This window comes from Etheostoma cragini, chromosome 5 (assembly GCF_013103735.1).
Source record: "Etheostoma cragini isolate CJK2018 chromosome 5, CSU_Ecrag_1.0, whole genome shotgun sequence".
NCBI lineage: Eukaryota > Metazoa > Chordata > Actinopteri > Perciformes > Percidae > Etheostoma > Etheostoma cragini.
The window spans coordinates 16,920,551-16,936,674 of record NC_048411.1 but is presented as its reverse complement, the minus strand read 5'-3'; the positions used below and the strand labels follow the sequence as shown (position 1 = coordinate 16,936,674).

The 16,124-nt window shown below is 40.2% G+C and overlaps 1 protein-coding gene across 1 annotated transcript in view; it reads left to right on the top strand.

Annotated features, from left to right (window-relative positions):
• Nucleotides 1-16,124, top strand: part of LOC117944847 (multiple epidermal growth factor-like domains protein 9) — a 35,237-nt gene that overhangs the window by 1,948 nt on the left and 17,165 nt on the right. Inside the window, exon 2 of the mRNA XM_034872034.1 lies at nt 2,623-2,827. Within this exon, the coding sequence (XP_034727925.1) occupies nt 2,623-2,827 (205 nt within the window). The remainder of the gene's footprint in view (nt 1-2,622; nt 2,828-16,124) is intronic.

Here is a 16,124-nt window from a genome sequence, read left to right as displayed (position 1 = left end):
TGTCATAAATGGCTGGTTCTAATGTTGAAGGGGAAGTCTTAGGACCGGGGATATCCAGATGTTCAATGGAATCTTTTTAGGTGTGATCCTTGGGAATAGATTTTAAAGATATATTTTTATTATGCTTTTGTTGTATGGGGCATTTTTTATTGTTGTTCTGTTTAGCTAATTGTTGTCTTTTCTTCTTGCAAAAATGCCAGAAGATTGTTTCAGTTTTTTCAGTTGTGAAGACTTGCTGCTTTTCTTTGTCTCACGTCACAGTGGACGGGAAAATATGGGCATAATAATCAGTACTGTAAATTAGTTGCTGCCATACAATCATTGTAAGCCTACTTACTTGGGATATATTGCTTTATATTCTAGGTCAGTATTGCAGTCAAATAGAGCTTAAATGGTGGCGTGTTTAGGCAATTCCTTTAGTATTTATTTAGTGTCGTTCATTTGGCTTGGCGTTTATTTGGATCCCAAAGTCCAAATGAAATCTGCACCTTTGTGTGAGATTATCAATTAAAGCTTTAGCTTGCTTCATTGAAAGCATCTCCAGGAACTTCCTCACTCTATTGTTCATGTTTAAAAGCCACTTGCATGACAGTATCACATCAACCAACGCGTCACCTGGGTTAACGCCTCGCCCAGCTACCAACACATTCTCTGACAGGGCAGGGGCCTTGCAGACAGATAATAGTGCTTTATGCGTTCCTTGCTTTGTAAACATCCCTGTGTACTTAGTTAAAGCCACTAACTTGGTTCAACGCCCAAACCATAATTGAAAGTAAAGCAATATTTTCTGTGCAGGGGAGCCTCCCACTGCTGTTGTTTTCTCTGTAGCAGCACAGGCAGGCAAGCAGTAAATCGGGCAGGAGAAGAGTTTTGAGACATGACTTGCCTGCCACTGCCCGTGTCTGAATACCCGAAATGCTGTCACACCACTTTACAGCAGTCAGATAGATTGGAGAGAGGTGAACTCTGGTGCAGTTACCCCCTTCTCTCTCCCCTTCACACAGTTCCAGTCCAATGTACATCAAACCTGTTGTGTGGCTTTACAGATCACTCTCCATTGCCCCCATCTCACACCTAGAGGAACCCTGACTGCAGTGTGTGGGGTCATATGCATTCACTGGATCTCACAAATTCTCAAGCGTGATCGGGGCCGACAGTTCTTCAGTGGACGTCACTGTAGCAAAGGGCCAGACTGTAGGCTGTACTCCACAGGCTTGCATATCCATAGGCCTTTCTGAGTTACATAAAAGTCCAAGCATCAGTGAAAGAGGGACATAATCTGAGTGGGACACCAGGACAGAAATACATTAAAATTCAGCTGTCCTTTCCTCTTCACTTAGCTGCTAGCTGAGGTATTGTGGGCAATTTGCGTGTATGAAAAACAGTTTTTATTTTGCTCTCGCAGCTCTTTGTCTGACCGCGGAGCATAGAATGGAGATAGTAGTCAGGCATTCAGTCATCTCTCGCCACACCTAACCTGAGATCAGATGAATAATAGATTGCCACTCTGTACTCTGCGGGTCATCCACATGTCTGTCATTATATCCTCTGGTTTCTTGTGTGCACCAGTTTGAACTGTACAAAATCCTTCCCCTGCAACACAGCAAGACTCAGTTTACCGTCTTTGTTTTAAACTGACATAAATCTTCATGAGGTGAAATTATCATATTGTTCATGATGAATTCATGTACAGTTTATGTATTATTTTTTTTCTAGGTCAGAGGTCAAGGACAATTGGGAATAACAAAATAGCATTTAATTATATTGGTTGCTTGGTTTTCATGGTCAACTTTGGTACCAATACCAGTACCGGTACCTGGAACCGTGATCCAATGTTATATTTTCTTCGGTACCTTTTTCTCTAAAATAACACAAAAATAATTTCCGTTTTAAAAATATGTCCAAACCTTTTGATTGTATTTTCCTTTTGTAAATTATTTAGAACATTTTACATACTACGCGAAATCTGATCCGTACGGATGAAAGATCAACTTCTCTACTACACTGTATACTTTACATCTCTAACATTTATTTAAAAATAGAAAACATTACACTTATATTGTATTCATAACACAAGGAATTGGCTGGGTCCGGATTGACTTACCGCTCAGTCCAGACTTTTAGAAGCCCTAATATACAACATCAAGTAGCATAAAACAAATCTGATGCCATTGTGCATAAATAATGCTTATTCAAACTTACAAATCATTTTTAATTACAGTAATAGGACATAGAAGCAGGCTCATGCCCGCCTGAAATACACATATACATAAACATGCACATTTTCTATAAATGCACAAATCATGAGATGTCAGAGTGAGGGGGCTGCCTATGGTCAAGGGCTCCGAGCCCAGCTACCAGTCCACACTCTATACTTGGTCCATATGGGGGCTCTGTTAAGAATGTCCCTTGCGTTTTTGAAGTCTATCGGCCTTCTGGTTCCCAAGGCCCCAAGTCCCTACCAACTGAGCTACTGCCATCCCCAGATCTGAACTGATCATCTAGTGAAAAATAAAATCCAAATATTTTTTCGAATTGTATACCTCTGCCTATACATCTCATGCAGTATTTCCCATTTCCTCTCTCTCTCTCGCACTGTGACACCCCCCTCCATCCACCCAGAGGGTCTCTGTAACTGCAGCAGTGGCGGCGAGGGGATTTTGGACCCAGACGAGTGTGAGCCGAGCACCGGTCAGTGTTTGTGTGTGTCGGGCTACGCCGGTCTGCAGTGTGAGGACTGCGAGGAGGGACACTTCACCAACGGCACCAGCGGCTGCACGCCCTGCGCCTGTGACTCCTTCGGCGCACTGAACCACCTCTGTGACAGGTCAGGCTGCTTTCTTTAGCGTTTTCACATGAAGTAACAAACCCTCTGGTAGCCATGTTGGAAGTATTAATTTTTTGTGTCAACATACTGTCATTGAAGACAAGTGGTTAATTTCTATGCTGTGGTTGGCTGGAAAGTGGTCATCTCAGCAGTAATACATTTTATTGAATTTCTATTTTAATGATGTTAACTCGCTTGCCTAAATTAAGGGAAAGTTAGCAGGTAATTTTATTTATATGTGTATATATATATATATATATATATATATATGTGTGTGTTTGTATGTGTATTTATATAGCCTAATATGTTTTATGATGTGTGCTCAAGAATCTCGCGTGTTTGCGGTGATTCACAATTTTTTGAAAAACCTGTTTTATTGGCTTCTCTGTTTACCATCATGACTGCTGACTCACTCTTCTTAACCAGCTGGTTGGGCTGCAAGTAATCAGTTTATTACATTTTTTATTTATTTACCAGCTAGGCTAATAAATAGCCTCACCTAGTTGGTTGTAGGCCACATTTTGGCCTTTTGTCGTAGCTCAAAAACTGACATCCATTTAAGAGTTTGGTCTCATTTTAAACCGCAGTATTTCACACACGCTAGTAGCGCTGCATGATATATCTTTTTATCTTCATTGTGATATTTACTTGGCAATAAACACATTGCGAAAGGCTGCGACTTATCGCAAAATATGATTTCTGAGCTAGTGGAAAGAGAATATCAGTAGAAAATTACACTGTAACTGTCATTTGTTTAATGGTACTTTTTATGATCAGTTTTTAATATGTTTAATAGAATTATGTTAGAAATTATAATTTTTTTATTCAACAAGCAATATTTGGTATTTTGGCAGAATCCTGAAAGCAGCAGAACAGCAAAACTGAGCATCTGTTAATAACTGTTTATATAGCTCAAATAATATTATTATCTTTGTTTGGGAGGGGAGAGGAAGACACACCTGATGGAGATCTGCATTTGAGAGTGCACTTCTCTGGTTGCATATTGGTTCCATACACATTTGTTAAGGAACCATGTGATTAGATGGAAGTAACAAAACTGTCAGACAGCCAAGCATAAATTGTTGTGTTTACGTATTAGCTTGTGTTTAAGTTAAGTAAGTGTGTTGTTTGAATTGGACCTGTAGCCATATGTATGTGTGTGTGTATATATATATATATATATATTTTTTTTTTTCCAGATGGTAAGCTTATTACATTGTTGTGTGTTGTCACATCTATGTTTATTTGGTTAGGACCCAAGACACTGGCTAAACTTGGACTTAATTTTCATAAAAAGCATGTGATTGGACTTATTTGCATGCAAGCGCATGATTGGGCAGGCAGCAACCTTAGTTGTGTATTTATTCACCTAGCCTTCATGAGTAAATGAGAACCATTGTGTTGACAATAGAGGGACTGTGGTTTATGACGGAAAGACCACCACAGCATTCTGCAGTGTGGGAAAAACAAGACCGCTAATTGTGTCACTGTGATCGAAACCGTTGTTTTCAAAATCCTGTTTATTACACTGTTGAGATTAGTACAGTATGTATTATATGTGGAGTGGTTTTTCATTCCAAAGCCAGACGTGGCCTCTGGAATATATGACATATGCCTGCAAAGTGTTAGCAGCTGAAGGAGTACTACCTTTAGCAGCAAAAGTGCTGTGGCCTGCCAAGCCCAAACAGACTGTCTGCTGTGAGTTAGTGTTTGTTATCTCATAAAGACTGAGACAAGATGTTCTGGTGCTCAGCTTTGTTCAGTTCATCAAGACACCATAGCCCTGCAGAGTAATTATTCTGCTCATTGAGTAAGACCATCTTCCCGCAGGCCTCCCTGAAGGCGGCAAAATGTTCAGACGCTGCTTACTCGTTTTAAATTCGAAGCCAGAAAACACACGGCCAACCTTAGATGCAGTTTCCCTCCGCAAGTCACAAGAACTGTGAACTTGCAAAAGAAGCTGCGTTGGGTTGGTTTAGGAACGTGGTAAAAATAGCAGCTGTACGTGCTGCCTCTAACCATGAAAAGGAATGCGGCTGCTTTTCAAAAGCTTGAGTCCAATGTCCAATGTGTGTATGTTTTGTTTTGTCATGCTCTGAAAAATATGTCAAAATATAGGCTTACATAAGATAAATCCTAACAGGTGTAGTCCTTTGCCTGAAATGTTATGTTTAGAGTTTAAATTCTTGTAGGTGGGAAGGTGCAGGCAGGAGATATTTTGGAGCTTTCACACAGCTAATACAGTCCTTCTCAGACTGTCTGAGCTCAGCCTCACTGCTAACTCCGCTAGCCTAGCCCCCTTTAGGAGCTTGTCACTGCGAGTTATACAGATTAACCAGCTTTCCTACCCCCAGCCTGCTGCTTAAGGTATCTTTCCCATTAAGTAATGAGAAATCTAGCCAAGATTAGGCCAGCCAGTGTTTTACTTCTGTCTAGTGCTATGGGAACACAATGCAATGACGGTGAAAAGGGAACCAATCATTTAGTGATTTGTATAGAGCCAACAAGCTGCAGATACTTTGTTATTCCTTAAGAAATGTAACACTGTGGGCTTTTTCTGTCTTCATACTGCTAGAGATGCACACTTAGAAGATGAGTTTATAGATTTCGTGGAAAACACAGTCAGTACATCATTACATCTCATCATACCTGGTTAAACCTCCAGCTAACTTTTCATTTTTATCATTCATCAACAGACCACAATCCATGTAAGATATTGTAGCTAGACTGACAACTATTCAAACAATGAACATAAGACGTGATGCATGACTTGGCCGAAAGTATATGGACACCAGAATAGAGTATACAAATTAAACTTTACTGCCATGTTTGATGTTAGTTGTCAATGTCATTCCAAAATCATACCAAAAACAAAAACAAAATTGTAAAAATTTGATTATGTGCCATTGGTTGCTTGACATCTGGTAATGCCCAATAGGCCGGGTATTGCCATGTCATAAGTAGAAAATAACCAGCATCTCTGGCAAACAAAATTTGCATTGCCATGGTGAAACCGGGAATTGTCTTCCCCAAACTGCTGCCACAAAGTTTAAAGAGCACTGTTGTCTTAATCACCATTGTAAACTGTAGCATTAAGAGTCATTCATCATTGGAACTAGCTCCATACCAAAGGTACAAAGGGTCATACAGTGTAGGACACATGCAGGTTAACAGGAGCAGTGATAGGCTTTATCTGCATCTAGTGTTAATCTGCGTTTTAGTTGCGGTCTGCTAATGTTATGGAATAGATGACAGGCCCTCAAATTTATAATCCGAGAAGAGCTGGCTTGGCCAGTGTGCTTTCAGGATTTCACTCCATCAATCTCATTTACAACCAGTTATGATGTCAGGAGTGTTGATAGACTCACACTGGTAGAAGCAGGTTCCCTTTCAGATATCTGAGAGCTGACTGTTAGCACAGCATGACGGAACAGCTGGAGAACTCAGATTTTTATTCACAAAAGACAATCGCACATGTGCAACTCAAGCGTGACTTATACTTCTGTGTAAAAATCTGGTTCTCCTTCTCCATAAACAACATGCAATCAAGGAAAGGGTTAACGTTTCCTGCTACGGATTTCCCACCGTGGTCAGAAAGAACAGGGGATTCAATTCGATTTCAATTTTATTTATGGTATCAATTAATAACAAGAGTTATCTTGAGACACTTTACAGATAGAGTATGTCTAGACCACACTCTATAATTTATAAGGTCCCAACAGTTCTAGTAGTTCCCTCCAGAGCAAGCAACAGTGCTACCGTGGCGAGGAAATACTCCCTTTTAGGAAGACGCCTCGGACAGACCCAGGCTCTTGGTAGGCGGTGTCTAGCGGGCCGGTTGGGGTTGAAATAAATAGTGGCATTAACAGTCACAGTAAAAGATAATGAAGCACTAACTAAAATTAGTAGTTTGCAGTAGTTCACGGCAAAGCAGGGTACTGTACTGCTGCGCCTTGCAGGATGTAAGGGAAGACACTTTGTTCCTCTCACTATGACATGACTCTGAACTTGGTACTCGCTCTGAAGATATTCTGTTACTTCTCCCTAGCTCTACCACACACTCCTGACACACACACATGCCGGTTCGACGCACACACAAACGCACAAGTATAAACATCAGGCCAAGCTCTGCGTGGAGCCATAAATCAAGCTTCAGTCGGAGCTGTTCAGGAGTGTTTGCTGTGGTGAAGCAGCCCCACAGATCTCCTCTAAAAGTCTCTCTTTTGTAAAGACTTAATATCTGGATATGTGCCTGGCTGTGGTCATGATGTGATGCAGACTCTGCTGCATACGCTGAGCTCTGTTAAGAATATCCTTTGTGTTTTTTAAGTCTATGGTCTGTTGTTGTTGGTGGTGCATTTGTCTGGATAGCTGGCCAAATAAAGATGACGTGACATCACAAGGAGATATTTCCAGCAGCTAGGACTGACTGTAATAGAAGACTCTGTTTCAGCTATTTAAAACATCAATGAAGATGACAGAATTCTGCATCAGGTCCTTCCCAAAGTAAAGAGCAAAACCTTCTTTCAAGTGCAAATATTAAGCAGAGTCATTCAGCAATATCGTACAAAAAGGAAAACTCTAAGGAAGATCAATTTGTTCTCCTATAACCTCAAAGAAGCAGAAAGCACAGAAGCCAAAACACATTTCTTTTGAGTAACAATAGCTCAATACCCTCAAACTAGGGATCAGACTTGATTCACTTAAAATTAAAACCCACTCTGCATTTGGACTCTGCCCTCAATTAGCACTGTTTGTTCCCAGTGTTGGATTAGGAAGTAGAGACTCCTGAATTACCCCATGCTCTCTAACAGCTGAAATCCCAGCGCGTACATCAAATGTGGAAACAGCCATCCATTAGTACAAATAAACACCATGCTCATTTCAGTGCCTCAGGTTGTTGATTAACTCCACTTTTACCAGAATTGCTGATAATGATGTGACCTATGCCCACTGGCTCGACGGTGGAGGTTTTGTCTTTAGCCAACTAGTACAGGACTCTGCCATTCAGGGGATATGTAGTGTGCATCTGCAAAAACAAAGCTTGTTGTCACAAATAGATTTTGATAGCCAGCCTTGTCTCTGGGAAAAAAATATCAAAGGCTTATATTTTTTTTTGGTAGGTTTTTGGTCGAGGGACCTGTTTCAGGATGGAGGTTTAACAAACTCTGAGTCCGACCATGAGTCGATTTACCCTGAGAAAGAAAACTGAGTTTTGAGTTCCAGAACAAGTGATTTAAGTTGGTTCAATCCACTCAGAGTTATATGCGTGCACCACCACTACAAAAAGGCAGCATGAATGGAGCCATGATACTACGATTCACCATGGTAACAACCACAAAAGAAATGTGAACATATATTGCTGCTGCAAAAGAGAAGAATTGACATGGGAGAAAATTGCTGCTTGAGTCAATGCATAAGTTCCAATATACAGTGGGGCCAAAAAGTATTTAGTCAGCTACTGATTGTGCAAGTTTCCCTAATTAGAAAGATGAGAGAGATCTGTAATTTTCATCATAGGTATACTTTTACTATGAGAGACAAAATGAGAAAAAGAATCCAGGAAATCACATTGTAGGATTTTTAAAGAATTTATTTGTAAATGATGGTGGAAAATAAGTATTTGGTCACCCACAAACAAGGAAGATTTCTGGATCTCACAGACCTGTAACTTGTTCCTTAAGAAGCTCTTCTGTCCTCCACTTGTTACCTGTATTAATGGCACCTGTTGGAACTTATCTGTATGAAAGACATCTGTCCACAGCCTCAAACATTCAGACTTCAAACTCAACCATGGCCAAGACCAAAGAGCTGTCAAAGGACACCAGAAAGAAAATTGTAGACCTACAAAAAGCTGGGAAGAGTGAATCTACAATAGGGAAGCAGGTTGGTGTGAATAAATAAACTGTGGGAGTAATTGTAAGAAAATTAAAGTCCATTGATAATCTCCCTCGATCTGGGGTTTTATGCAAGATCTCATCCCATGGGTTCAAAACTATCATGAGAACGGTGAGCAAAAATCCCAGGAGTACATGGAGGGGCCTGATGAATGACCTGCAGAGAGCTGGGACCCAGGTAACAAAAGCTACCTTCAGAAACACACTACGCCGAGAGGGACTCAGATCCTGCGGTGCCAGGCGTGTTCCCCCCTGCTTAAGCCAGTACATGTCCGGGCCCGTCTGAAGATTGCAAGAGAGCGCATGGGAGATCCAGAAGAGGATTGGAGAAAATCATGTGGTCAGATAAAAGTAAAATGGAACTTTGTGATAAAAAACTCAACTCGTCTTGTTTGGAAGAAGAAGAATGCAGAGTTGCAACCCAAGAACACCATACCTGCTGTAAAGCATGGGGGGGGAACCTCAGGCTTTGGGGCTTTTTTTCTACCAAGGGGACAGGAAAACTGATCCGTTTCAAGGGAAGAATGAACGGGGCCATGTATCGTGAGATTTTAAACCAAAACCTCCTTCCATCAATGAGAGCCTTGAAGATAGAAGGTGTCTGGGTCTTCTAGCATGACAGTGATCCCAAACACACCGATCGAGCAACAAAGGAGTGGCTCCGCTAAAAGCATTTCAAGGTCTTGGAGAAGCCTAGCCAGTCTCCAGACCTCAACCCCGTAGAAAATTTGTGGAGGGAGTTGAAAGTCCGTGTTGCCCAGCGACAGCCCCAAAACATCACTGCTCTAGAGATCTGCCTGGAGGAATGAGCCAAAATACCAGCTACAGTGTGTGCAAACCTGGTAAAGACTTACATGAAACGTTTGACCTCTGTCATCGCCAACAAAGTTTATGTTACAAAGTATTGAGTTGAACTTTTGTTATTGACCAAATAGTTATTTTCTACCATAATTTACGAAGAAATTCTTTGAAAATCCTACAATGTGATTTCCTGTGATTTTTAGACAGTGTATAAAACATGACAGAATTAGTGTTATAACACATTATACACACAGCAGTACTTAAGAAATTATGTTTTCATTCAATTTTCGAGCAAGTTTTAAGAGAACCTTTGAAATGTCACGAATAATAAATGCTAATTAGGTGCATTTTGTTTGGTCAGAAGCTGTTGCTAGAAGCTATGCATGGCTGTAGAAATGTAGAAGTAGCGGTTGCAAACTGGAAACAAAACGAGTCTCCTTGCTACCTAACCATCTGCAAGAGAAAAATGGCGAGGTCTAAAGAAATTTGGTGGAATTGGGAAAGTTCTGTTCTTTCATGTCAGCTTTGGCCATGTGTCATGCTGCCTGGAGACAAAGACACCTTATGTTATCTGGAAAGACGTCAACAGCGGAACTAGCTGATCAGTTTTTTGAGTGATATGTTTACTACGTCAGAGTTTAATCGGCCACGACGCTTCCTATCTCATTTCGCATCAACTCTTTTTTTTCTTAAGGGCGACAACCACCTCAAGCAACTGTAAAACATTTTTGTGAAATTGAGGAAGAATTGAAATTTGTGGCGCCCTTATATAATAATAATAATAATAACAACAACAATAATAATAACAGTAATAATAATAATACATTTATTTATGAAGCACTTTTCAAAACAGCTGTTATAAAGTGCTTAACAACCTTAAGAGATTACAGACATGTTAACGGCCGTGTGAGGCTGTGATGCTATCAGCTAACCTCAGCCTGCTAACAATGACGCTGTAACCATGCTGGTGTTTCAGGTATGATTAGCATGTTAGCATGCTAGCACTTGCTAATTAGCATTGAAAAAAAATCTGATGGGAATGTCATTGTTTTGCATGCATTTAGGCTGCCATGACTTGGCTCAGGTGGTCATAACAAAGAGGGGGACAACAACAAGTTCAATGTCTAAACAATACCAAAGTAGACCAAACTGAACGGGACGTGGGAATCTGTGGTGTAAGGTGTGCATGAGTGGCAGAGGTGAGTGTGTGTTGGTGTTGTGAAGTGTAAACTTAGCACAAGGCAAACCTAGGATAACATAACCAAATGAAACTAAACCTCAGTGTGCCTGTGGAGACAATCAGAGCAGAGTGAGGGCAAGAGACAGAGGATACAGCTTAAGGAAGCTCAGCTTGCATGCTTGTCTGTTTTGCCCAGATGATGGTGCTAGATGTAAAGTCAAAAGGATCAATGAAATCATTTGAATTCATCCTCGGGGTTAATTGATTATTGTGTGTTGCCTTTAATGCATTAATTAATCAAATCTGTAATTGCGTCTTTATTCAATGTTCTTAACAACCCTAATGACATTTCCTTCTCTTGTTGGCTCATCATGTGGCATTCTGACTGCAGTTTTCCTACAAATCATGTGATGTGAAATGCACACACATATCATGCCAATATATGACAAAAGAGCTGAATTAACCACTTGTATCCATCATAACATTTGTGTCAGCACTGTATTTGGGTCAGCTCCTGTGGGCATTGTCTGTAAGGCCTTTTTTTCACAATACTATATGGAAGGCGCCACAGTCTGTAATGAAATATTGATTTTGGGTGCAGATGTTTCCGCCTCTGCATAATATGTCATTGGAGTGGATGCATCATTGCCATCAATCTATCTCTACTCTGCATCCATGCATCCATTGCGGTGTCTGTACTGGCCACAACTGCTGTTATTGTTTTATATCTAGTTGCTTGTGTTGTGGAATTTCCAGCTTATGAACTTGTGCTGTATTTGATGAGACAATGGTACCCCAGGTTGTATTCAGGTCAGTGTCCAACATACAATAACCTCATAACCTTTCCAGGCAGACGAATACTTCAACTCTGTGCGTCCATAGATGACGGGAGACATAGCAGCTGTCTGGCAAGACAGTGCTGCTAATCCTGTCAAGGCCATAGATAAAGTAAACACATAACACATTTTTTCTGGGTTGAGACATTTGGGCACCCGCAATACCTTTGTTTTCGTTTGAAGGTTTGGCTAAACGTAATGCCTCCAGCATGAGTTTAAAGTACCTGTAGGAAGACAGAAGTTGAGATGTCACCAAACCTGTCTTCATTAACTTCGTCTGTGTAATTCATCAGTCTCCCTGAAGCTGAGTTGTACTGCTCCAGAGATTTTCCTTAACAACTTTGACAATATGCTGTGTGTGTGTGTGTATGTATATATATATATATATATATATATATATAAGGCCTTCTTTCTAGAAAGAAAGCCTTGCAATCATTTTTGCATTTTTTAATGTTGGCTTAAATATACGTTGCAAAGAAACTCCCGCAAGTTGTCTAATTTGCAAAAAGCTTAACAGTAGGCAACATTTTGGTAGACCATCTTCAGGCAAAATCTCGCATTTTTGATGCAGTCAGACAGTGTGCAGGAGTTTCTTTGCAACTTTTGACCTGATTGTGATGTATTTTTCTGTACTCAAATATCTGTAAAATTCTTTTAAGACTCAAACATGAGCTGGGTTTTCAGTTTGAAACAAAAAAGTAAAGCAACAGCACCTGCTTTCAGTCAAGCATTTGACAAGCGTGTGTCGCTGCCTAATCAGGTGGAAGTAGGGAGCTCACTCCCAGCATCCTGCTGTCCCCAGAAAGCAGCAGTGGGCTGCAGGACTGCAGTGTTAGAGCCACGTGTCCAGCTCCTGACTGATGGCCACACTCAGGCGACCTGCAGTCAGTGGGCTTCACTGCACTGACCCATCTGTGGCTGGGTGTGCAGTGCAGATACACAGATGTGCAGGACTTGTACTGCCTTCTGAATAAATGCCTCACAGTAGGGCCGAATCCAATTGCAATCTTTCTGCCAAATTTTGCGATTATTTGTAAGGTAAAGCTGCATTTGATATTAAGTGTGTACCAGATAAAACATGTCATGGAGCATTATAACATAAAACACCATCTTAACTGCTTCATATTCTTATACTATGATGAGAACATGGATATGAACTGCCAGCAGTAAGTGTTTTTTTAATGAGCATGGAACATGGAACAGTCAAATGCAGAACATTTATTACAAAAGCTAGAGTTACAATAATAAAAACATCAGTATTTTCCTGTAAACCAAACTTCAGATAAGCCTCAGTTTAATAGCAGCATATACATGTTGCACCTCTACCATCACGTCTAATAAAGTAAATGAAGAATAAATTAATAATCCCCTGAAAAAGTACATTTCTGTTAACAATCTGTGATATGTACTGTATTACCCGCATTTATCTTGTAAATATAATAATAAAAAAGGAATAAGAAATGTCACACCCAAACATTCAAAATTCAAAATTGAATAATCGCGGTCTTCACGATTAGCTAATCTCATTCATTTAAATCCCAATTTCCTTTTGAAAACGATTAATTGCACAGCCGTACCTTTTAGTTATTCATTGATGTTCAGACCCTGCTGTAATGGGTTTAGCATAGCTTAGCACAAAGACTGGAAACGAGGAGACTACCGAGCTTCCAACCGTCCTCCAAAAGGGAAAAATTACGGTAAATTATTTTCAACAACTTTCACATTTGCACATTATATCCACTTTGTATACATTATACCCAATATATCTACTGAACATGTACAGTATATGAATAGAGATTGTGGTTTTAGGAGCAGTAAAAAGTGGACCTATTTAACTCCAGTGCCTGAATGCAGCATCTCTAACTTTCACTTTCACAGGGTTGCTGGCTAGGCGCTCTATTATACCTCTGCTGTCAACACTGTAGCCTTTTTTCAGAAAACTTTATCTCTCTTACACATGTGGACGTGTCCACACTTGTGTTGAGGATTCTGGCTGCCATCCAGCAATGCAACTAAACCTGCTTGCTCTAGTTCCCTGTTTTATTTTTTGACAACGATTCACTTCTTGTTAATTAAACTGGTGACCACATCTTTGTTGCACAGAGGATGTTTGCGACTTTCTGCCCTTGTCCACCACATGTTACAGCCGATGGCCGCCGCTTTGGCGGCGGCCGCACAAATGGGGTTAAGCTTTTTTGCCCATGTTATACTGACCTACTTAACATGCAGATCTGACGCAGAGCGGCTGGGCCAGTGCAGGGAAATCACACAGAAACCATAACAACCCCCTCCTCTGGGCAAAGATGGCACAAATTAACAGCAGCATTACTAATCACTGAGGGAGAAGGTTTCAGCATCTCACAGGGTTGTTGGGATTAGGGCTTACACAATACAGTATATTGTGTTTTTTTTTATCATCATTGCAATATCAACTGCCGCAAGAAACGCATCATTACATTTTTTGTGTTAGTTGAAAAAAAATATCAGCAGAAAACTGCACTTCATACTGTAACTGTTATTCAATTCAATGTTCAATTTGTTTGATAAAAGAATGTTGGAATGTCATTTGTTTGGACTCAACAAGTATTTTAGCTGAACACTGGAAGCAGCCGAAAGGCAGAACTAAGTACTCTTTAATATCTGTTTATTTTTTGCAAGTAATATCTAATCGCGATATTCAACAATGTTATTGCATATTTTCCTCATAAAAGGCCGCCCTAGTTTGGGTGTCTTTGAGGATTTCCTGAATTGATTCAATTTTGATTCACAAGGTCCCAATGTAATAACATTTTCAATTCAAAATCAATTGGGTCATGGGTGCCTGGGTAGCTCACCTGGTAGAGCGGGCGCCCATGAATAGAGGTTTACTCCTTGATGCAGAGGCCCTTTTCTCCGTCTCATTCCCCCTCTCTCTTCCCTTTGAAGTCTAAGCTTGAAGTCATATAGAAATAAAAGCCTAAAATGGCCAAAAAAATTATCTTCAAGGTCACCCCAAAAACTGAAATGCACAGGCTTTTGACAGTAGTTCCCACAGGAGGCTGTTTAAATATGAATTAACCTAGAAGGCGTTAATATTGTTCCTATGTTATATGATGAATTGTTTTATCTTTAAACCTAAAGTTTTGCATTTTTAAATTAAACAATTTATATAAATCCCAACAATTGTGAATTCAGAAACAGATGATCGCTGTGCTAATGATGCCCCGTGTAATTTATTATCCTGATTGCTCTTTTTTGCAATGGGAAAATATTGTGTAAGGTGCTAGTGTCGGTGTTTTGCCTGACTTCCACACAGTGTAACAGAGATGGTAAAATATGCGTGCCGTACAAGGTGTGTAGCGTTTTCTGGTTCATGAAGTGGTTATTATGATGGCATTTTGAAACTAAGCACTTTGCAAGCTTTTGGGAGTTTTGGCTCACTTTGACAGTTAGACATTTTCTCTCTGGCTTCATTACATCAGGGTCACAGTGCTGCACGTGGATGTTTGTTGTCATCGTGGGTATTTGTGTGTGTGTGTGGCCGGAAGAATGGGGACTGTTGATCTCCCAGCCTTGTCCCAAGCAGTGCCCATGCCCCACTAAGCATCGCCGTGGGCCTCTTCATTTGCATTAGGAGCACTTGTTTTAACAAAGCCCTGATTGTACGAAGCCCCACGCACACGCTCTTGGAAAATCCCAGTCACTCTTGATTTACTTCACTTGTCTTGAAGTCATTGTCCTCAGATTATGTTTCTGAGTCCATTGTCTGGGTTTGAGGGCTGATGAGCCTCGAGTTAGCGTTGTGCTTTCTCCTAGCAAATTACCTTGAGTATGGGTGGGGATCACAGAGCCATGGATGATTTCTCAATGGGAAGAAATAGAACCTCTCACTGTCACTTACTATTCCCTCATGCATTAATGAGCATGAATCTATTTAACAGCCAGCTACACGGGTCAACGAGAGTAGTGTTCCAATCTGGGAAATATACATTAACAAATGAATTAAGTTATTTATATGTGTATAATTGCTGGGATACTGTAATTGGATTCAACTCCACTGGAGCATTTTTTGAGGCATTACCACCAGGATTTTCTCAGTTGAGAGCAATCATACTGTTATGTAAAACACATGAAGCCAATAAAAGGCTTTAATGCTCATTACTCAGATTTCTTGTATTTAGTACAGATATAGCCCTGATACTTGATGTTTGAGGCAGATATTTCTATCAATATTTGGGAGGTTCAACGATATTTCGACAGATAATATTTTTAAATGTAAACTAATAAAACAACAACCAAATATCTTGATACAGATCTTTTACTTTTTTTTAAGGACTGTGATTGCAACACATACTTATCACAACATGTTTTAGTGTAAATGTAAATATGTACTTGTCAGTTCTCTTTTGTGGATAAACTACGTAAAGGTGACACTTTTTCTGAATTACCTACGACCTAGTCTCAATACCAGTATTGGAAATACCTCTAATACTGCCTAAAATGCTGGTATTTGTATCAGCGAGTGTACGAGTCTATGCACCGTTCCGATGCCTAGTAATTAAGAACAAGAACATCTCTACTTATAAAATTAGAAACATGAGGCA